Below are 24933 nucleotides of genomic sequence, written 5' to 3'. Positions count from 1 at the left end.
AGTGAGACAGGGTTGGGGAGTGAGTCAAAAAGTTGAAGGAAAGTGAGATAAAGTGGGGCAGAGGGGAGCGAGAGAGATAGAGAGAGAGAGAGAGAGAGAAATGGGACAAAAAATACAAGGTGAAAAATATCAAGGGATAAAAAGAGGGACAAGGAACGAGGGCAGGATAAAAAAAGAGGTGGGATGGAACGGGGGGGCATGAGGGGAAACAAAGAGTACTTCATTAATATGCAGTGCACATATGGGCAGGAAGCAGGAAGCTGGGAGCATATGCAGCAGCCTATTCAACACCATGAAGATCATTCTGAACACTGGGTACACTCACAGTCAAAGACGATGTTACTTTCAAGGTCACACCACGCGCACAACAATGGATTCAACGGAGCACAAGCTCAGTCAGCATATGCTCGCAGGAATAATAACAATGTTGTATGAATAAAAATAGATGTATTGCACGGAAGAGGTTAATCACAAGGCTAATTATGCCTCCTGAACACGGGTGGAAAATCTTTCATTGTGGGCTGGACAGCATGAACAGACTGGGATTTAGGTAACTGGGCACAAAAGCTGGTAACTGTGCAGAGAAGAGGAATGCAGCAGTCAAGCAGACATTTTCAGTGTTTACATTAAATAAAAATACAGTAGATAACCGTATTTTTGACAGGTGGGTGGGGCAGCACCTGCTTGAGGTAGTTGTAATCTTCAGGCGGCAACAACTTGAACTCCTTCCGCTCCTCCTCTGAAGCTCCCAACAACAGGTAGTAAAACACGTGATAGTTCCTAGAAACAAGACAACACAGACTGTTTTCACACAGGATCTTTCATACACGCTGTATTCACATTAAAGTAACACTGCAGAAACATTCTCCTTCCACTGATTAAACCCAGACCTTTGGAAAACAAATGGATTAATTAACAGGGCTCTTGTTCTTGTTTCCACCATTCTTTAGTTTCATTATTTGGTGGACACTTATCAGAGAATATAAGCCTCATTGTTTATGGTCACCATTTCCAATAAGGGCATCCCAATAAATGTGCAATAAAAAAGGATGAAAAGTCAACACCCTTCCTAACACCACTGCCCAGTATGTGAAAAAAAGCTAATAGGAAGAAGACAATGGCTGGGCTGCTGTGATGTTTATATCAGTTTTTCCACTCTTGCTATCAGTGGGCTGTTAGGTAGATAGGCAGGAGAGCTTTATTGTGAAAGCACACAGGATTAATGAGTTTCCACGTTTATCACTGAGGCACAATGACATCATACACACAGACTCACTCCCAGACTAGACAGGCAACACACTGTCAACAGCAACTGTGCATGGTGTGATTAACACCGTGCTATGTTTGTTGGTGGTAGCCTGAAGGTTAGAGACGAGCTTGTCAATGAAAGGTTGCCGACTCCATTTTTCCAGAACCTGTTGTGAAACTCTGGGTTGGAAATTGAGTAACGTGCTCCCATCTCCTGAAAAAACTACTGTCAAGGTGCTCTTAAACGCATGATCTAACTGCTAAAAATATTTCTCCAGAGTTGCTCAGTGGCTGTTTGTGGCTGTACCAGGCAGTCCCGGGTGTGGTTGTGTGTAACTGTATGACTATGAAACAGAGCACTGCCAGGAAAATGACATCCATAAGCTTTCCCCGGTAAATAGAGGTGAAACTGTCTAATCAACTATCAAAGTTTTGTTCATGACACACTATATACTTCCCTTAGCAATGGCTAGTATTTGTTTGCTTATTAGTCACACGAGTAGCAACAAACCAGTAGTCTGGCCTGTAGTGATACCTATACTATAAGCTGTGAGTAACAAAGGCACACATGACATGAAGCAGGTGTGAGGTACATGAGAGGTGAAGCTGTCTCTCTCAGAGAACTGACAGGGAGAATTGTAGTTTTTTATGTGCTTGCATGGATGTAGTTAATATTTAACTCTCACAAACAGGAGCTAAGGTCACATCAAATTAGGGCAAAAAATGTGCACATGACTTTACAAATATGAGAAGGGACACTTCGGGTTGTAATCATGGTCTCTTGGTACTACTGGTATTTTCCCAGTAGTGTAGGTGTCAAATCACCTGTGAGGATCACGTGCCTGATCTTCATATTGTTGCTGTCAGGTATTCATTATGTTTTAAAATGGTTTTCAAAACCCAAGAAGCCAGAGTTCTCTCAGCCCTTTGAAGACCATCTAATCTTTAAACATGAAAATGCCCCCCAAAAAACTTCAAATAAATAGTCCAAGGCTAGGCTGAACCTTTGAGTCAGACTTCATATCCAACCATCAGAGGCTCCCTAGGGGACGTCCCCCTGTTTGTTCAGAGGGCCCCATGAAGGTCAGCGGGGTGTGGGGTCATGACCTCGCCCTGTTCCTCCTTACCTTTCATTCTTCTCTCTGGACACCAGACGAGACTTCTCCAGGAGATACTTCTCCACCACAGCCCTAAAAAAAAAAAAAAACAGAGACAGCAAGTAGAGAGAGACAGACAGAGAGGGCGAAAGAGGAAAAGAAAGGAAAAAAGGGGAAGAAGAGAAAAAATGAGCATGAATCACTTAATAATAAAAGGTCGTCTGGTCCTATTGCTCAGCTGTTGGTGAAGAGTGTGTATATCTGTGTGTGTGTGTGTGTGTGTGTGTGTGTGTGTGTGTGTGTGTGTGTGTGTGTGTGTGCGCGTTGGGGTCGTATGTGAAAGTGGGCTGGCAATGAAATGAGGGGAGGAGCAGGAGGGGAAGCGGGGGCAGATGGTCAGAACAATCAAAGAGTGAACAAAGCCTTCAGATATGGTCAGACGGATGGTGTAGCGAAGCACACAGCACATAGCAACACACAAAAAACCAAGGACAACAGCCTAAACAAGCTAATCTGATTAGCTACCACCAAAATGGTCAGGAGTTTCCTGTGGTATTTTTTTAAAATGGAAAAGTGGGTCAGAGCAAATCGGATGGGAGAACCAGAGAAAGTAGAGGTATGGTTTTAGACCTCCACAGTCATGAGATACGCGATTTTAAAAGCAGAATTACCCGCTACACAAGGCCAAGGCCATAAAGTTGTCTATATTTTTTTTTTTATACCAACAGACCAGGCATATGAAAAACAACACTGCCGCCAGTCTTCATGTCAGACTAAGAATAGAGTTGTGGTTTCAGAGACGTCCTCCATCTGTTAGTACTGGGACCAGCACTGGACACAAAGTAGGAATAAGAGAGTAAATCTACAGATCATCTACATGTAGGCAAAAGGAAAAAAATGGACTTGTACACAAGATCTAACAAAATCTTAGGGAGGGGTGTCACATGTCACAACCACAGTGTATCCATTAAAGTATATAAACACTTATCCACAAAAATATCCCCATGCAAGCTTTTATTGCCTTATACTGTATGTCGTTAAAAAGCTTTGCGTTTCTTAGTGTTTCTTGTTAAGTTTTTTGTGTTTCTGATCCCATTCCAGGATCAGTTCCAGTGGGTGCTGCAGTGTATGACATGGCTCTTATCAAATGTTTACATAATGATGTATGGACAATTGTTCTGCATTTGCAAAAAATTTGCATTGTATTTTCATTTTCTAGCTGTGGGGGACAAGGTTCATAAATGAATGTAAAGGAAAAAATGTGTGCATGTAACACTGCCCAAAAAGAGAAAGTGGGTTTTTGCCTGCTCACAGAGGCTGATCTAACAGAAAACAGTATCCATCTGGAGGAATGTGGACAGGAGCCTCATTGCAGCCAAGACCAGAGGAGCTGACTGCCCTGCTGGCTATATATCTGTCAACAGGTACTAGAGGGGGTAAGAGAGGTCCCACAACACACACACACACACACACACACACACACACACACACACACACACACACACACACACAGACACCCAAACCTAATTAGACACAGCCAAACACAACTGCACACACTGACACACAAATGCACCGTGCCAAAATGCAACCGGCACACAATTATAACACACATACTCAAAAAAAAAAAATAAATAAAATAAAAAAAATATGTACGCTCATACTCAAGACACCTCTCACTCAAAACACCGCCTCCTTTCAAACCATCTCTGAAGTGTGTGTCCCTATTTATCATTCAGCTCCAGCTCACTCAGTTCCCAGTGAGCGAGGATTAGTTGGACAGAGAGCTACAATGAGAGGCAGCATAAAAACATCCTGTCTATCAGTCAGTCAGTCCACTTGGGGAGCACAGCGCAGCGGAACAGCAGCTAGTCCCAGCCTTCCCTTTGTTAATCTCCTCTATTGACTGTCTGAATGGCTGCCACTGGAGATGGAGAGATAGACAGGCAGCTATTGTTAAGTTCACACAGCACAAGTGTGATACTGGAGCGGTGACTGTCCACTGGCTTCAATGCTTCCCTGAGGAGGAGGAGATGAGAAGGAGAAGGCTGTGCTAGCACTTGCTATGGTGGTAAACTGTGTGAGGCGTTGGCTTGTGCACATGGTCCTCTGCTTTGAGCTGCGTCTCACTTGAAGCTAATGGGTGTTTGCTTCATAGTGCAGAAAAGCCTGAGCTAAATAAATTCAACTATCCTTATTGGATTACAGCCCCATCTCAGGATAAGTAATTGAATAGAGGATGATGAGACCTGGTGCTATTAAGGCTTAATCAGTTTGGAGGTGCCTGCTTACTGTGATCTCATTCTGAGCAGGTGCTGCCACAGGCAAGTCTCAATTAGAGACGACATCGAGATATGACTTCCTTGCATATAAACCACTGAAATGCAAAGTGATAGCAATCTCTTTCTGTCAGTAGTAAGTATCTCGTTTGAATACTGCACTCTGTGTTCACTCTTTGACTCTTTCAAAATTGCAGTATTACATGTTGTCTTTTTAAGGTACTGTGCTGTGCAGCTGTTCCCCCACTCTTCCTGGGCTGATGAGGAAGTGAGGAAGTGACACAGCTGACCAGACTTTGATGCAGTTTCTAACTAGAGTCTGACTACTGAGAAAAAAGGAAGAACATGCTAGTGTCTGAAAGCTTCAGTCTACACACACACACACACACACACACACACACACACACACACACACCACAGAGGAGGAACATGTAACTGACTATATAACAGTGCAAAAAGGAAGGTAGATATTATGTTATAGAGAGGTAGAAGTCACAAATGGCAAAGTGCAGGAAGAGGAAGATTCAGAGCACGAAAACAGGCAGTAAATCTGTCTGTCCCTGCAGTTGCACAATGTGGCTTGACATGGAGATGGTATATATACATGCTATATATGAGGTTGTTGAGAAAATGGCTGGGTGGCTGGTAAGTTAGCACAGACGCACACACAAGTATGCACACCAAGTGCAATTACTTACCCTCGGACCACTCCACTCTCCAGGTAGTTAACCTGAATGAATTTACCAAAGCGGCTGGAGTTGTTGTTGTGGGCCGTCTTGGCATTCCCAAAGGCCTGGCAGGGACAACAGAGGGGAGAGGACAAAAAGTGCAGGTGTTAGTTTTAAGGTAAAAAAATGACATGTTGAAATCATCTCTCCATTCAAACCTGATGCATTTGTCTTACAACAGGAAACGTAAATCCACTGCCATCATCTCAAGATTACTGCGATACCAATATTTACTTCTTCCTTCTGCCTTTTTGCTCGTCTTTTCTTCAAGTACAGGTCAGAAAGAGATTAAAATGTAAAGGAAAAAAGCGCAGAATGGAAGCCTGACTGGTCACTGTTTTCCAAGTACAGACTACAAATTTTATGAATGCTGCACTGGAGAACACAACATGGCTGACTTGCAAAGTCAACATGTCTATCAGCAGCCTCACTGGAGTCAACAACAACAACAAATCACCATGACAACAAAGAAACCCTACAATCCAGAGGTCAATGCTGGTTAAAAACGGCAGCTGAGACCACAGCAGGGGGTGGGACCCTGTGTGTGTTTGTGTGTGTTTGTGTGTGTGTGTGTGTGTGCTTGTGTTTGGGGCTTTTTGGTTGGAGTGAGCATCTGTAACTCGTTGTCCCCTCTTGCCCTCTTCTCACTCTTTCCGTCCACCTCGTACTACTTTTCTCTCCTCCTTCAAGCCCTCCCCTTTTCCTCCTTCTGCCCTTCAGTGTGTGTGTGTGTGTGTGTGTGTGTGTGTGTGTGTGTGTGATACTATAGGGTCAGTGATGATAAATGAGGTTGGGACGGCCTGTTTCTAAAGTGGTGTCAGACCGAAGAGAAGCAGAGAGGACCGTGGGTTTCTTTTGGGCCTCGGGCTAATGCCAAGCCCAGCCAGGGGCACACAGAGCCCAGCCACCAGGACTCAATGAGGGGCCCTGTTTATTGCATTGACACGGTAACATAATAGCACTCTTTTTTCTCTGTGATGCACATGCTCACATGGTTACAGATGCACACACACACACACACACACACACACACACAGACAGGCGCGCACACACAGACACGCGCGCACACACAACAAAAGGCCACCACAGGGGAAGTTGACTCAGTGCATGTTAAATAGGAGCCACATTGTGCCCTCTAAAGCAGTTGCAGGGTGAATTTGATACAGTGGTGTTTGGGCAGATTAGAGGTAGGGGGCGCCTACACACACACACACACACACACACACACACACACACACACACACAGGGTCTGATTAAGATTCCTTAGAATGAACCGCTGACCTATTTCCATTTCTCCTGCGCCAATAGACCTGCCAGCTTTGCATTAGCTCCTTTCTTCCCTTTTATTGTGAGATCTTTTCTTCTCCTCCTACCCATCTTGCCGTTAGCGCAATGCACTGCACTGGCATTCATCTGCAGGTACATATTATGCTACTAAATCTCTAATCTTTAATGCACTTTACAGCAATTTACACAAAATGACAAAGTAAAAGGTAATCTGCAAATAGCTCTGAGGCTTGAGGGGAGTATGAGGCAAGAGCTGACATCGGTTGACATATGATGAAAGAGATGGTCTGTGCTCAGCTCAGACGTTCCTCATACGTGACCAGAATCATCCCTCCTCATTGTCTAAGATGAACCTGCTCAGACAAGGCTCCAACTTGCCCACTCACTGGGCAGATGCTTTGTCTCTTTATTTCTACTCTGTTTGCATTTGGTTATATGTTCTTTGTCCCTATATATCCATGTGTTTATATTCCTACAGCGTTCACTTATTTAGGTGATGCACGTGCTTGCTGAATCCAATGCAGCTGCCATTATTCCAGTTATGAGGCTGGTGAGTGTGTGTGTGTCTTGGCATTGACCCTCTAAAGTGTTTCACTGCTGTTCAATATTGTCCTGACCACCACCAACCCCAGCAGTCCAAAGCCAAGAGGGACAAAACCCTGGGAAATCTCTGCAAAGCCCGGGCTCCTGTGCCATGCAGGGAATGCTTAACATGTTACAGCATCATTCGCATTCGAACATGCCCCTCAGCCAACGCTCTGATTGGGTGGAGAGCTCACCAGGTATGAGGAAGCAGACTGAGGGTTTGCTAAACCGTGACGTCTGTATAAAACCGGTGTTGTATTCGGCATACAGTGTTTAGAGAAGAAAAGGAAGGGAGGGACGGAGAGTGAGAGGGAGAGGGGGAGAGAGTGAGAAAGAGAGAGCAAGAAGCAGAAAGTGGGGGTGGGAGGGGAGGGTGCATGCATGTGAGCCAGTGTGGGTGTGCATGCATGTGGCGTCCGTGTGCACATATGTAGGCCTAGGTTCAGCAAGCATCGCATGACGTACTAGCCTGTCTTGACTGATTCCTCTCTGTGGTGGGCTGGTTTCTCTGGCAGCCCGTTCCCCTGTACATTTCCACTCTGACAGAGCCAAACCTACCAGAGTGCAGTCTCACATCCCCATTCAACCCCTCACTCACACTCACACACACATTTCTCTTTGCAAACTAAACTGTGGGAAAGTTTCGAAAAAAGTGAAGTTTATGAGTTGTTTGTCTCAACAAGCAGGCAGGACACACACGAGAAAGTGAAAATTATATGCTCATTTAAAAAAAGGGCATTTGATGTGAGGTCTAGTATAAACTTGTGCAAATGCGAACAAATACAATTTCTGAAATGAAACAATGATTTTGTCAACAAACTTCATTTGCTATTGTTAGTCTGGGAAAAAAAAAAAAAAAAAAAAAAAAAAACTTTGAAGGCCTGGAGATGTGGCCTTATTCCCACAAGCTATGTTTAAGTCCCGTAATGTTATGACACCTCATTAATCAGACAGGATCAGAGTGAGTTTTTACCCTCAGTAGTTTATTACTATAGGCCAACACACAGCGATTGGAGGGACTGAGAGAAACTTCTGTTGACAGACAAAACCAAAGTTAGAGCTGCGGCCTAATTACTGTGACACTGAGGCATCCCTGCATCCTTTGAACTGAGCTGCTCAGAAGAGCGGCAGTTGAACGTTTCCAGCAGCGGTGCCAAGGCAATGACACCGACACCTCACTACTGCATGGATACGCTCACAAAAAGACTCTCAAGCTCTCCAACTGCCACAACGAGAACTCCCACGTTCACCGAGAGCAACGGCAACACTTCAGACCCTCATGTGGACAAGCTCGCTCACGCAGCTGCATACACTTGCACCCACAACAATAACAATCCTGTTCTTCATGCCCAACTGAAATTTACATACAACTCTGGATATATCTTTTAATTACAGGGAAAAAGAAGAGAAGCAAGCACCATTCTGATAAAAGTCATATAATTGCTGGTAGCTGCAGCGCTGAGGCAAAACACTGATGGTACCCAGTGACAAAGTAATCACTGTTTGTTGATGTCCTGAATGTGAAAAGTTCTTTGGTGTGTTCACATGACGATGGCAGTGATTGAATACAGACAGTTCCTCTTCTATACTTGGTCTTGCTTCAAGCCAGGGCTATAGCCCACCAGCTACACTTAAACCCTCTGGGATTATTAACATGTCTGAATTGTTAACAAAGATTTGATTCTTTGAGGTGCAAACAGCAGCACTGATAGCAGTCACAGGGGCAGCAACAGTAGATGTTAGACTGAGGGCTGCCATGTCATTCATTCACTACACGAATGTTAGAAACAAACTATAAATGTGATATTGTTTTTTCTCTGATCCTGAAGAACAGAATGCTATTCACGCCTTATGGAAAGATGAACACCAGTTTCACTAGGGCTGGGAAATATCAATATCATATCTGTACTGTGATAAGAAATTAGATATATTCTGAGATACATGGCACGAGTGATTTCTTTTCCTGATTATTGTAAAGGGAGGTAATTTCTTAATTTATTAGACCATTCTAGCTGTTCTATTGTTTGCCTGTACCTACTTGGTAATTATATCCAAAGTGCTATTGATTGTTTATCAAAAATCTTGTGTGTATAATTGCCTTAAGAAAACAACAACAGTCATGTCTACAATCTTGTCACAATATCCACATCATGTTATTTGATCACAGATACTGTGTTATTGTATTTGACGTTGTCCTTATCGCTCAGCTCTGCAGTCCTCTAAAATATTGCAGATGTCTTGTATGACGATCTTACTCTGCAGACGATGTGCACATAAAGATAAGCGAATAAAATGAAAAGGTGTCAGAACAAAGCATAAAGTATAAAAAGCACAAGCAATATTATCATGTTACACTGAAACAGGGCTTACTTCACTACAGTGGAAAATAAACTGACTCGAGTTGGATGTCAGCATAGTGGAAATAAAGGGGGTGAGGGGGTGGGGGGTGTTTGGGAGCAAACTCGAGAGTAATTGCTTCAGTATGTAACTGCTGATTGTACAAGATGATGGATACATACAGTATTAGCACAGGCTGGGAAGTAGAACAGACAATAAACTGTGTTTTCACTGCTAGACAGAGCATTTGCATTCTGTTGACTACACAGTCAGTAGAGTCATGCTGTTCATTTTCGTTGCCACAGTTTTGAGTTCAGCACCATGTTTTGCTTGACTGCCTGAGCAAGCAGAACAGCTTGAAGCATGTTGGAGGTAGGATCAAATAGTTGGAAAAGCGAAGAGAAAGTCCTCAAGCACCAATCTTGCTCCTCTTGTGGCATGGTGTTTTACCAGATTGGAGCCATTTCAAGTAGCCCCACCCATGCTTACCAGGGTACCACATCAAAATCCAGATTGTGGTGTGGCTACAGTACCATGAATAGACCCTAAGTGGCCTACTGCATGCTGCTACATGTAGGCTACATTCCTCATGTAAAGAACAGCATGTCCTACTCTAAAATATAATTTTGATAGTCCTGATTATAGTAAGCAAGGCCTACTTTGTGTGTGTGTGTGTGTGTGTTTGTGTGTTTGTGAGTGAATGATGCATGACACGTGTGCATGTGACGCAGTGACTAAAAATCAGCAGTGCTGGCTTTTCCCATGCTAGTACACAATGCCACCCAGCTTGACCAAATATAGCCAAGGAATAAAGAGGGGCAACCCGCAACTAAGAGATTAACAATGGACCCACAGACAGAACGGCAAGCTACTCCTCTAGACTTCCTGAACAACAATACCCCAGCCTGAGCCAATGGCAGAGGAGGACCGCTGCAGTTACTTCCCGTGTCGCAGCTGATCTGCTTCCTGCGAAAGAGAGCTCCAGATGATATGAACTTCCTGTCTGTGAAGCTGTGAGACAGCATGGCATGCAGGAGGCTGGGGAGTTACCAGAGAGGATATAGTCACAAGTGTGTAACAACTACGGTAAGAGGACAGGCTGGAGCCCACAGGTCAAGTATCACAATATGATTCATAGTCTTAAATCTGAGTCATGTTTTTCTGTGTTAAAAAAAAAAAAAAAAATCTTAATGTGAACTTCACTTGGTGATTAAACTCACATCAATCACTCCCCTGTGAGTAAGCATACACCCTGTCTTAGTGTCTCTAAGCAAGACATTGAATCTCTAACAGGGCTTGGGGCGATGTGCTGTAGCTGAGCCTGACCTTTGACGTCCTTGTGGAGCCAAGTAGTATCACATGCAAACAATTAGGAACACAACAAACTGTCTCAATCCATTTCAATACAAATGCCTGGAAGACACAAATATCCTCCAATCACCATGTATATTATATATACACATAAAACAATTGGCACACAACAAATACACAGAGACTAAATCATTACACCAGAACAGAGGGTGGAGGAGCAGTAGCAGTGGTTGGCTTTGTTAAACTCTGCTCGCTTCCTGACTGACTAAGTGCAGAAAAACCAAACAAGGCTGTTTGATCCAGAATGATGTCATACAGTCGGTCGGCAGTGAGGATATAGCACTGCTCTCTACAGTAGCAACACAGCAAACTGCTGTGTGGGGAGAAAAAAAGAAAAAACTCAACACAGTAACGCATGGGACGTTTTCATTCACACTGCTGAACCGTACCCAAATGAGCAAAACCTAAAACTTCCAAACTCATTTATGGAAATAATTTTTGCACTTGAAAGCAAATTCAGTACGCAGTGCTACCAGTGAAGCCAAATACTGGAACTACTGAGTGCAATGAAACTCACTGCATCAGCATGTCAGGCGTAGCTAATACAGTGTTATTTTTTTGTATTTCCTGATTTTGTTTTTAACTGTGCAATGCAATGTGCAACTGTCCTGTGCAGACAGACAAGCAGCTCAATCTCTACTTTATCAGCTAGACAGCAGCCATTAGTCTATCCTGTAGGCACTTCTGCACTAATTCAGCAACTGACTGCTGTCAAAATTATACTTTCTAGGACTGGTTGAGTCTACAAGATTATTTAATGTTAGTATCCCATGAGAACAGAAGCAGGTCTGCAGAGTGTGACTGGCAAGGTGTACAGCTAGAGAGATAGTGTTATTGCCTCTTGTCCCTCTCATCACTGTAAAAAAAAAAAAAAAATTAACCTTGCGCAATAAGGAAATGTGGTTTTTAAGAGATGATGGCATTACTTTGCAGTTCTATTTTTTATACATTTAAAGACATAAGTGGGTCATCATCAGAGGCAATCAACCCTAAATGACCTCACATGTCTGAAGTTGTAAACTGTTAATATGTCGGTTGGTGGTTGTAGCCGTGTTTTGATTGAAAAAACATGAACTCTGGCTAAAGATAAAGATACTACAGTGCCCACACTATCCAGAAATCCCAAACAGACAAAAAAAGATCAGTGGATGATGCTGCTTTCACTTTGCTCACTATTTTCCACAACCTATGATCCAGTGCTGTGGGTTTCAATGTTACCCACAGCTATTGCTAAATGATATCCCTTACAGCCTGTAGCTGTCCTGTCTCTATCCACCATGAACTTTTGTTAAAAAGCAAAAATATTGTAAAATCATGAATAAGGATCAAATAAAGATTTGATAAGCATAAGAGTAATTCTGTGTAGTTAATATAAAGGCTAGCAATTCAAAAATAGCTAAAACACAGCCTAAAAAAAAAATTGAGCTTGAGCTGCCTCATCAGTGGTGTCACTTGGGATGGAAAGGTGATGGGAACATTTTTTGTGGGAGGAGCTTTCTCCCCCTTTCATGACAGCTGTATCACTGACTTCTTACATGTCAAACAGGCCTGCCTCTTTCAAATTACATCAATAAAGAGCTGTATCGCCTTCTTTTACCAATAACGGCACTAACAAAACTCCTACTTTCAGGAATACACTCAAGGATCAAAACAACTGTGTTGTCTATTGACACATAACTACAGCTGCTGTCGACATGTCAGACTACTCTGTGTAAGAGAAGGAGTGCCTTGCTGACTTAGAAGAAAGAACCCTTCAAAGCCTGGTGTAAAAAAAAAAAAACAGACACCAAGACAACCTGGTAACAGAGGATCAACCAGTTGGACCAGTTTAGGCTTGGAGAGCTCATGTAGAGCTGCTCTGCAGGTAGAAGCGCTGTCTGTGCAGAGACAGATGAGGAACAGTGGAAAGTGGAAGGTAAATGGGCAGCCTGATTGACTCTAGTTTCAGAACAATGGAATACAATTGGGAAAATTCTCTCTGTGAAGTTTTATCTTTGATATATCAAGCATATAGAGGCAAGAACAGAACAAAGCAGAACACAGAAAAATAAAATAGAACAAAACTGCACAGCACGGCACAGAACAGCACGAAGGTGGTGAAATGCATTAAAGTAGGCCACCAGCTTTCCTAAATGCTTTCAGAGCAGGGCCATTCAATCTGCCAGCAACACAGCACACAGCCCACAGTCAAAGTTAAGCACCAGAAACAGTGATCTCATCTCCTCAAAATGTGACCCAGGCCTGGAGAGCTCCCCTATAGTGTCAGGATACATACTCCTTGCATTTTGCCCATTGTAATATGATCAGCCTCTCGGATGAAAAAAAAGAAGCAAATTATATCCTGTCAAAGCAAAGCTCACTCCATCTCAACAGGCCCATCTAAAAATAGCATTCCATAACCCATTTATAATACACGCACTGGAACTTGTCTCAAAGGAACCACAAGAGTTACACAGGTTGTTCGTGTACACAGAAACTGCAGGGAACATAATTTCAGAGGAATTATTGCTTCCTCAACTTTTGTTTCATGTCAGCCATCTTGTGAGCATGCTGCAAAATCTGACCAATGTTTTTCAAAGATCTCCATGAGACCTCTTTACTTGGACTAAATCCGACTGAACCAGGATGGTTTTCTACTCGCATTTATTGACGTGGACAAGTTCAAGCCACAATATAGTCAATAACCTTTCTGGGTAAAAAGCATGTTCAAGGGGAGGAACACTGCTGGAAGCATGCAGCCGTCTGGTGGCCAGGATGACTGACTGACAGACTGACAAAGTGACTGTTCCCCAGCTGGAGTCCCATCTCTGCTTCCTCCATAGACCAGACCGTTGCAGACCAAACCCGTCTGCCTGTCTGTTCCTGCAACCACAGCTCTGGACTGGGGTAACCAACCCGCTGCATTCTGGGAGTGAACACAGACTGGCAGTGTGTCTGCCAAGGGGACCAGAAATCTGCTGATGGAGGGGAAAAATCCGGCTATCCCCCCCCTTCCCCAATCAGTCCTCCAGAACCAAACACTCTGACAGACTGACAGTCATCAAGGGAGCAGCGCTGTGCTCATCCAGCTGCCTGTCAAAGCAGCAGCTCTCCCCTGGGTGAAGCCTCTCTAGCACAATGAAGACAGGCCGTCCGATTAAAGACATGACCAGTGTAACAGATGAATGATGTACTCGCTGCTCAAATGTTACTGTAGTTAGCCACTATGCAGAAGTACAGTTAATGTTTAAGCAAGCAGCTTGTTGTTCCAGATTCCCCCCAAACTAACTTCTGTTTTCTTCTATTCTCGCCTGTTCTGTAACATGTGAACCAGTGAACTAACTTATGCAGATCTGGGACTTTTCAGTACCATTTTTTACTTCTAATAAACCACATTCCTCATAAGCCTTTGCTCGCTGAAGCTCTATTTTTAGCCACCTTACTAAAATATTTAAAATATTTCTGTACCGTTTTTGGATGAGTGTAGAGAGGTAAGGCAAGGTTCTGAGATCACTAGTAACTCATGTTCAGATTACATCTTTGACAGGAAGCACGGCTGAAACATCCTGTGACAAGGGGTCGCACACTGTCGTCCCACCCAGTCCACCACACACACGGACACATACAGACATGTAGACACACACGCACAAGCACACGCACACGCACACGCACACGCACACAGAGTGCAGTGGATACCAGAACTGTAGGGCAGTCACACAGTTTAGGGATGAAAACCATTATGTCTCCAGGGTTAAATATCTTGGAAATGGAAAAACACTCACAATAAACTATTGTATATTGAAGAGTAAGAGAGTGGGAGTGATGTACATGCTGAAAATGACTTCAGCATAATAACCATGATTTAAGTCTGAACCAGAAGTAAATTCTTCCATATGTGAAAGTGGAGTAGAGCCCCCTTCTCATTACAGGGCTGAAAAACAAAAACAAACACAACCAAGTGAACTCTGTTCTTAGCCACGTAGCTCTGGCATTAAACTCAAATGCCTCTACAAACAGAATATTGTACAATAACTTGTCTTTCATGAAGCATCCTTGAGTTGTCAAACCAGGAGAAAGCTAACAGATGGTTGCTTGTTTGCATGCGTTTGTGTATGTGCCTTGCATGCACCTCTCATGACTCCAAACAGGGAGCTGTGGTTGGCGATGAGGCCTGCTTGTTTGTTAGTCCGACTGTCTGCAGTGGACTCAAGCCACCAGACTGCCTCTAAATGCCTGTTACATCACAAAGTTACTGGCTTACTTTTTACTAGGGGGTGGGAATCACAGACCGCCAGACGGCCACTGAAATGGTCACCGATGTGCCTAACTTTTTTACTCTGTGACCCCCAGAAGCAAAAAAATTATCATCCCTGCTCTGTCCTGACTCTTAAATAGCACAACTTGTTAGGCTCGCCGCAGCTGCTGTAGGTCCTAAAGTTTAGACACTTTCTGCCATATTCTAGACGAGGCTGCCTCATCTTGCTCTATAATGCTCTGTAAAATATGAATATCTTGTGATATGAGACAAGCTATCATCTGAGACTGTCATTATCATATCATGACATAGCATAAGTGTTGTATTTAGTGGTTTTACAGACTTATCACAACTTATCAGACTGTTGTAACTGCTCTATTATTTACATCATATTCACATTACCAAGGAGAGTTTATATTTATAAATATCCTCAGAAAGCAACAATAGTCATCCTCACAACACTGTCTAAATAATGACAGAGATTTTTGGTCAAAATATTGTGATATTAGATTTTGTCCATATTATTTTTTACCTGCTTCACTGTCAATCTAAATATACATAGTGTGAATCTGAATGTATGAGCAGGAAAAGATATCTACAGAGATGGTGTGTTCACCCTGATTAGTGCTACTTTTCTGTTGTTATCAGTGAGACCGTCACTCAGTCTGGTCAGACACAAAACCACAACTGTCTATAAAGAGTCCATATGACCATCAATAACATCACAAACAGTGCAGCAAAGTTATCAACTGCCCTACACAAATATAACCATGTTGCCTTATATCCAACCAATAATGTGCTTAAATGAGCTGATTTCACCACCAATACTATCACACTTATAATTTTCCACATTTTTCAGTATATGTATTTGAAAACAACAACAACAAAAAAACAGTGTAGTTTGAAGTCCAGCAGACTTCAATATCTAGTTACTGTTACAGAAATTGTAACTGTAGCCAAGAGACATCTTTTATCTTCTATGTTTTGTGCACTACTGACACAAAGTTACTGGCTGAAAAAGCATCTTTTTTTTATCAGCAACTGCTGTATCAAAACTAGCAATGGACACAAACTGTCTGTATTGGTCAGGCTGAAGATTTGACTGAGTCAGTCTGTCTGTCTCTCTTTCTAAAGCGAGTCAGTACAGGCATCTTATCTCTCAATGAGCAGGGAGTGGGAAGAGGAACAAAGTCACCTGATTGAAACACAGAAACAAAAAAAACAGCAGCTGTTGGTTACTCCATGTGAAATTCTTCAGTAAGCTGCTTTGCTCCAAATAGAAATGAAAGAAATGATGTTACACAATGTGTTAACCCCCAAAAAACTACCACAATCAGCCAAATCTGAGTTTCCATAAGAGCAGAAATACATCTGTGCTATTTATAAAAAAAAAACAGGCTTGCTCTCAGTTCTAGACAGCAAATCAACACACCACCGTATCTTAACTAAATTCTCACTTGATTCCAGTAACACAAAGAGTTAACAGCAAAAGACTGAATCTCAAACTTCCCATCCTCTTTTTCATTTCTTCTTTCTGGGCAAACAGTCTTCTACACTGCAAACAAATCACCATATGTCCCTTCACTTCAGCCTACATAAAACAAAAAAAGCATGCAGTTGCAGACTGAAAAGACATCAGGTAAATAAAATCTATGAGATCTGATACTTTCATAGGATATTACATCACTCTTACAACCACACTAAGCTGATATTGCCCCTTGCAAACTGAGTTCTGCATGTGTGTGTGTGTGTGTGTGTGCTTTTCCTTTTGCATGCCATGGCAGCATGAGTCACATCAGCGGAAGCCTCATAATTGTTAATACTGCATATGACTAATCAGAACAGCCATGCATTTCACACCTCGTCGAGGCCACGGCAGAAGAGAAACTAATGATGGTGAACAAGAATAGTTATGACAGATCAGAGGAATACAAGAGGTTTTCCATGTGACTGATGAGGTAAACAGGGACGGCAAGCAGCTGAGACCTGATGTGACGCTAACGTTTTCAGCTGCTGCATGCACACAATCTCCATCTTTCATTTTCTTTCTTGCAATCTTGTATAAAGCACGGGATCCCATGGTGCCCTACACCAGCACCCTCTCCCAACACAAGAGGCCAATACATTGTGCACCAGTTAATCTCAGTGTTGTGCCAACTATCTAGACTTTTAGAGCAGAATACGACCTCTGGGTTATGGTTTAGCTGGAAGACTACGTTGACAAAGAAATTAGGGAAAATTAACCAGCAATTAGCTGGTAGTAATTTCCCAGTCCTGTTAGCGTCTCACCTCCAGGACTGGTCCAGCCCCCAGTATGGTCCTCTCCACCCCACTGGCATAGCCCTTCTGGCTGAGTGCAGTCAGACAGTGGATCAGGAAGTTGGTGCTCTGGGTCTTCCCTGACCCGCTCTCCCCAGAGATGACGATACACTGGTTCACTTTCTTCCTGAGCATGGCGTAGTAAGCCACATCTGCGATGGCAAAGATATGAGGCTCCAGTTTGCCCAGCTGGTGGTTCTCGTACATCTTGACATACTTAGGGTTGTAGATGGGCAGGAACTTGAAGGGGTTAATGGCGATGAGGATGCTGCCTGCATAGGTGTAGATCTTTTTCATATAGAAGCGTGTGCGCAGGTTGTTTAAGATGCTGTCCTCATTGAGGACGGGGAGGTTGCAGAGGTCTGCGAAGTCATCCTGCGGAGGGGGCAGGAAGCCTCTTGCAGCTAGCCTTTGGGCCTCCTGTTCCTTGGACAGGGCCGGGAGGTGGACATAATGGATGGAGCCATCGTGGTTCCTCTCCTGGAACAGGGGAAAAGCAGCATACAGGAGATCCTTACTCAGCTAAATTTAACTAAGGTGACACCAAAGAAAGCTGTACAAAGCATGATAACAGCACAGCCAGCACTCAGCTCTACCTGTAGTAAGAAGTAAAAGCCGAGGCTCTGAGGGTGCTGCTCCTGGGCTTTTCGGGGCCACAGAAGAACCCTCTGTACTGGCAGGTCCCCAGCCTCCAGAACCCACTCCTCTCCGCCACATTCCTTCACCTCTGCCAACACGTACAGGCGGCTAGGGTCCAGCCCCAGTGCCAAGGCTGCATCCGAGATCACCGAGGCTGCTGTTGCATCCTTCTGTACTCTAATGGATGAATAAAACTAATTACTAAATGTAATAACTAAGTTAAAATACAGTTCATCCTGTCATAAATAGAGAAAAGATTCAATCAATATTAAGGAGCTACACATAAATAAACAATAATAATTTTACATTGCCCAAGAAAAGGTTCAACAGAAATATTGTGGCACACCAACCTGAGGCTGCAGCAGGCAGAAGATTCGGCAGCCAGCCGCGGGTAAATCTGGAGCAGGTAGGAGCGCCCATCTTTGAGGCTAGCTGTCCCTCCTCCCCCACCTCCTCCACCTGCGTTCGTTGCCATGGTGGCAGCGCCATCTCTGACACTCATTCTGAGCCAGGGGGAGTGGCCTCAGCATGCCGCACCCACTGCCTCGCTCTCACCACGCAACACCTGCAAATGACATGTACAGATCAAAAAGTGACAAATAAGTTCACGCTGTCACATACTGACAATGGATCATGATAACAGGAGACTAAAGTCAGTTAACAGTCTAAAACATTCAGCCTGAGAGAGAGAGAACACTGACCCACAGACCAGTGATCCTAGTCTCAAAAAAAACCTCTCTGCTTGTTTCATGTAATTAGAAACACCGTAGCATAGTCTGGAGAGTGAACTGTTTCTAATATAAAGTACTACAATGTTGTAAAAGCCTAAACAATGTGCCACTCTGATCTCTGAGTCTGCATTTCAAAATGCAAACAAAATAGTTCATTTTCAAACAAAGTCTAACAAACCACAGGGAAAGCCCATCTCTGGCCCTAGGAATTTGACATTCTTAACATATGTGAACTGTGCTATAGAGGTGTGTTTTGGATTAGCCAAGGAGGATGCCTGGTCAAGGTAAATAGGATGCAGGCCTGATAAATAATTAGTAAAAGGTTTGTAATTAGTGGCTTATCAGAAAAGCATGTTAGAACTATGCAGGTTAAACTAAACCATGTACTCATAGGAAGCAAACTTAACCCTAAATGTTACAGAAATATCACGCCAAAAAATGATGCCAACCATACATTATACCAACAATATATTATGTCATATACCAGCAAGCACATTAAAGCCAATCACTACATTGAATAAATGAATTTACCGTGCCAAGTTATAATCACATAACTTAACAGTAAACAGATGTAAAAGCCCAAAATTAGATTGTGTACAGTGACTCAGGTTGGTTGTAATCAGTCAATCTTTCTGTGGAAAGATTCATGCATCAAGGGAAGTCTGCCACCAGAGTTACTTTGATTATAGATTGGAGCAGCTGATTACACAAAATAGGCTTGTGCATATCTTCCATCTGTAATTTCTTTATCAACAATCAAATGGCTGCAAAGGCCACATGAAGACTTCAGTCAAGAAGATCACTGCAGGACTAAGTGGTGCTGCAAACCACCTCTTGCATCACATCCACCAGAGATGGCAACAAAATCACCATGGAAGCAACATCAACACAGCACAATCCAAAAAATAACGAGAAAGATAATGACAAGAGATATCTGACACAGGGCTTGAGTACCCAGGCAGTATTGTGTATCTTTAAAGTGATCCCTAGACATTATTTTACCATCTCAATCCGCTTGCCACAGCATGAGGGAAACTCCAGACACCCTAAAAAAAGCACTTCCTTACAATGCAAAAATTTACTGGATGGAGAAAACTGACCTAATTTCAAAATATCAAGTAAGATATAGTGATAAAGGAAGGTATACACAATGTTACATGCAGTGCAACACAGTTCAACCTCAGTAAGCAACTTGTGTTATGACAAAAGCTTTTCACTGCTTTTGTAGGTTGACTCTTTAAAATCTGTCTTCGGGAAACCCCAGCGTTAGCTGGATTGAATGAAACCAGTTTCTCTGGTTTTCCCCATATCTAAAAATACATGTTAATGATTGCTGTTGGTCAAACCAGATTAAACTGCACCTGCATTTCAACAAATTAAAGAGACATTTTCCTTTTCCCAGGGAAGATAAATATCGTTGGCACAGAAACTATGTGCAATTATGGATTCACCTGTAGCACTGTAACTGTAGCTGCAGTAATTATGAGCCTGTCTGTTCGATGACAGCAACCAAGAGACAAAAACAGACGACACTTTTACTAAGACCACAAATGGTGTAATGAGTGCAAACCATCCACACTAACTCACTCACAGACACATAGACTCATACAGTGGATGTATGACTTAGAACTCGGTGACAAGATGAATAGTTGAACAACCCGACTCTTCACCACTACCACCACGACTGATCTCTCAATCCAAGGATAACTCAATATTCGCTCCCTGGCAATGTCCCAACACCGAGATCCCACAACATCAGAGCCTAAAAAGCCCATTAACTGAAAACAAAGGAGGGCCTTGTTCAGGCATCACTAAGGATATCACCAATTTCCTGACTGAGGTGAAGCACTGCCCCAAAGATGTAACAGGCTAGTTCATAAACCAAACCACAAAATAACCAAAGGGCTAAGTGAACCTCCTGCTGATGAATCACATGATTGGCATCTGTGCCTGAAAAGCCAAAATGAATTAAACAAGGGGGTACCTCTTCTGGACAGTGACATTGCTTCAAGGCACGGAAGGGCAATCACATGCCAAAATCAGAGATGTCTGATTTTGATTCTAGTTAATTACTACTACACCAGGGGATAATCACTATTTACTAGACACCTTTTTTTCCCTCATGAAATGCACCTAAAAACACAAATACAGTATACAATCTTGGCAAGTTTTTTTAAAGAAAAAAAAAATACTAGAAAATGGCCAAAAAAAGATTGAGGAAAAAAAATATAATTTCCTAAAAATGACCACAAATAAGTAATAAAAAAACAAGAAAATGACCTAAAATATATATAATTACACAATAATTGCCTAAAAATTACCACATTAGCAAAACCTAATTCAAATTTATAACATGACCTAAAAAATGAGCATATTATCAAAAAAGCGGAAAAAAAAGAAAAAAGAAAACGGCCAGAAAATGACCACAATATTATTGAATAAACTGTAAAAAGCTAATTTCAAAATAAAAGCTCACCCACAGGCTCCATGGGTTTCAATGGGTTAATTGTTCCCTTGGACATGACAAAAAGTGCAACCTGCATATAGCTTGAAGAAAGAAACGGTTGGAGCCATCTTGTTATTTGATAGGCCAGTGCAGGAAGTTCCTCAGGGCAGATATATTATGTAAAAGCAGTGGTTTTCCAGAGCACGGTGTATTAACATTATTAGACAATTATTTAGGCCTTACACTTCACTGTAATTAGACTGCATGTCTTATTACCAGTCTCACTCCTCATACCTAAGCCTGCATTATGCATTTTTATTTCAGATGTAAACAGAGCTCTCTCTCTCAAATGTACCCCCAATACTCTCATCAGCTGATAGTCACTGTGGCCAACAGCGCTGTGGTCACTGTGCCACTTCAGCAAGGTGGCAGCTACACCACCGCTGGGTGATGGAGATCCTCGCCAGCATTATGAAACCATTAGCATCTTCTCTTGCATTTTGTTAAGCCATGAAGAAATGCAACTGTTTGACAGAGCCCGGAGGTATTTCAAATTGATTCCGCGTAACATCCGAATGAGCCACAGCCAAAGGAATGAGATCCAAGTAGTGTTGCCTGTAACCAATATTGCGGCAGAACAATGATCTATAGTAGAGTGTGAACCACACAGACAGCAGCTGGCTTATGATGGATCACGTAGCTTGACTTTGCCTCAGTAATGCATGCTGTCTAAACTGTAAGCCTCCCCTTGGGGAAACAGGAACCTGGCCTACATCACTGTATGGCAAGCAGACTGCACTGCTTTAGTAACCTGATCCAGAGGTCAAGTCCTGTAAGCAACGGGGCCTATAGTTTATCATTGCTGTCATTCAAGCAGAGATGGTTTATTTTCTCAACCTGAAAAATGAGAAATGTTAGAGTTTGAGATATGCCAAAAACAGGCAAGCCTAGGGAAAATGCTTGGCTCTCATGTGAGTTATTGTTTTCTTTCCTTCTTTCTGTATGACAGCAGGTTCTCCAGCCCTACAGATAAGTTTTGTTTTCACAAAAAACTGATATAAACAATTCTTAACTCTGTAGACCCACTCATATGTGTGGTGCAGTTATAAATGAAAACACAAAGTATCGTCTATCAAGTAGTAGGTAGCCAATTAGCTAAATAGAGGATAGCCAATTTAAGCCACATGCAAAAATATCAAACTGCGTCAACTATGGCAAAGCATGGTATTTTTTTTGTCTCTTCCACCACTGGTTTATTAAGGCCTGACTACTCACCACAGCAAAGAATAAGCATCTCTCCCAGCTCAATGATGCCAATCCAAGCCACATACTCAAACTTTTTCTGAGAAAAGTCTGGACATCATTTTTGTATTTTGTTAGTGTGTCATGCTATTAGCAGAGTCACATTTTACATATTTATGTCTTTATGCTTTTTGTCTCCAGGGTCAGATTATGAAATGGGAACTACTAATAAAACAATGGTGCTAGCAGACACATTATTTCAGAACTCGAAAGGGTGTTAGAAGAACACAAATCCAACATCCCCTGAAGCTACCATGACTGATCTTTTTGGATTCCCCATGCAGCTTTCACACAAGCTTTGTTTTTGTTTCTCTTTTGTGTGTCTCTCTCTCTCTGGTACATAAGCCCGTCAACAGCTTTTTACAACTGTTGAACCTGTGACATTTTATGTTGTTTGTACACATTCATAATGAGCACTGATACAGAGCCCTCATTACAAATGGAAAAAGGACACAGACTACCATATGAGACTAGCAAATGCAAATAAAGCAACAAAAACAGAGCCCAGCAATCTGAGCTAGGCTAACTCTGGAATCATTTAGGTCAAATTTGAGAATACAGGAAGGGAAACGGAGCTTCTTAAGAGCCATGAGCTTGTGCCTCTGCCAGGCTAGCTGACCACAGGCCCCAAAACATGCAAGCCTGTAAAATCCCAAAGCATGCAAAACTGCAGAAACCACAAAAGACACCATCATCATTATCCTCCATCATGAGCTCCGTCTGGTTTAAATCTGTCACTTTAACTCCTGAGCTGCTGATGTCCTCTAAACCAGCTTCAAAAGAATAAACACACAGATATGTCCGGATGTGTGTGTCTGTGTGTGTGTGTGTGTGTGTGTTCTCTCTCTTTAAGTGGCAGAGAGTGAGAAGTGAACAGTTAAAAGGGAAAAAGAGAGGGCGAGGAGAGAGAGAGAGGTCCTGGGAGACAATCAAAGGGAGCCGGGGTCTTGGAGATAATGCAGCTCCCTCCCTGCAGAGGCGATCCTCCGTGAGGATGCCCAGCATTCCACAGATAAGACGTGGGGTCGTCTGCTCTTTGGAGGCTTAGCCTGGCACTTAAACTGCTTACTCAGGGTTGAGGGAAGATACTACACAACAGGGCAACAGCTGAGGGGAAAGAAAAGGGTTCTTTAGCTGCTTACTGTGGATTGGAGGGGGCATTAATAACAAACAAGCTCTTTAAGCCAATTATTTTTCAAGGAGGTACCTCTCATCCCCCCACTACCCTTGGACCCACCTTAATCCCACCGTAACTAACCCCTCATCTAGTCAAGGAGCAGGCTTGTGATAAGATAATCCCACTGCACAATTGCCAGTAAAGAAACGTTTCATCAATACAATAGATGAATTACAAAATAAAATACAAACGCAGATGAGAAAATATGGGTCATTAGCTTTTTCTCATGAAGCTTCCAGATTTCTGAGACCACACATGTCCATGTCTGGAGTGCTGGGCTGATTTTCAGTCCTCTGCCTCGAGGGAGCTTTCAAAGACAGCGTTCAAGGGCCAGCATTTCACTGAGCCATGCTGTTAACACTTAAAGTTATGGCCTATTTAATACGGCATAATTCTGAAAAGCCCTGTTTTGTGAGAGCAATACCATCTCCAATCAGTATATAAAAGTGTTTTTTCTCACATGCAGACAGAAAGAGTGGCTAATACCGAATACACCACTTCCAAATTGGATGTGTGTGATGGAAAAAAAAGAGATTCTAGGAAAAATGAGCGGCATAAAAGACGTACTATTTTAACGGGGCAAGAAGTAACTTCATTATTACTGAAGCTGGAGCTGGCAGTGGGAGGAGGAGGCGTGTCGATATGAACAGTTGGCTGGTTTGACAACACTGGCAGAACTGAAACGAGCCAAGTGGGTCTTACTCTCTCCTTCCAGCTCAACTCCCAACGCCTACTCCTCCTCACCCACTTCAAATAAACAGCAATAAGCTCCACCCTGAGAAGGAGGAGAAGTGGCAAGCTTGGAGTGCTGCACTGTTGAGACAGAAAAGAAAAATGTTGCCTCTATATGGCTGGTTTTTGTGGCGTTTATGACCTCAGTGAGAACAGTGAGGAGGCCTTGAGTGTTATGCTCTTAGTCAGTGCTGTAGACAGTTAATTGGCCCTCCCAAGACAGGCATGCACACACATATATAAACAGAGCGGGCAGTCAGTGCTGAGACACCAACCAAGTGACTAGCTGGCCCGGCAGGAAGTGAATGAGCCAGTGACACACTGAGCCAAATGAACTCCAACTAGAGTGTCCGCAACTCTACATTTCTCCCTCTACATTTAGGCTATCAATTCTGTTTCTCACTCCCTCGGTCTCTCCTTTGCA

At 42.9% G+C, this 24933-nt stretch overlaps 1 protein-coding gene across 1 annotated transcript in view; it reads right to left on the bottom strand.

The window, feature by feature from the left end:
• Nucleotides 1-24933, bottom strand: part of myo9b (myosin IXB) — a 62174-nt gene that overhangs the window by 23725 nt on the left and 13516 nt on the right. The window contains exons 2-7 of the mRNA XM_030048964.1: nt 18472-18686; nt 18079-18298; nt 17453-17962; nt 5320-5414; nt 2376-2438; nt 681-780 (exon numbers count right to left, since the gene is read on the bottom strand). Of these exons, the coding sequence (XP_029904824.1) occupies nt 681-780; nt 2376-2438; nt 5320-5414; nt 17453-17962; nt 18079-18298; nt 18472-18623 (1140 nt within the window). The 5' untranslated portion in view covers nt 18624-18686. The remainder of the gene's footprint in view (nt 1-680; nt 781-2375; nt 2439-5319; nt 5415-17452; nt 17963-18078; nt 18299-18471; nt 18687-24933) is intronic.

The sequence above is a fragment of the Myripristis murdjan genome, chromosome 4 (assembly GCF_902150065.1).
Source record: "Myripristis murdjan chromosome 4, fMyrMur1.1, whole genome shotgun sequence".
NCBI lineage: Eukaryota > Metazoa > Chordata > Actinopteri > Holocentriformes > Holocentridae > Myripristis > Myripristis murdjan.
Note: the sequence above shows the minus strand (reverse complement) of the source record. Positions and strands in the feature narration are given on the sequence as shown.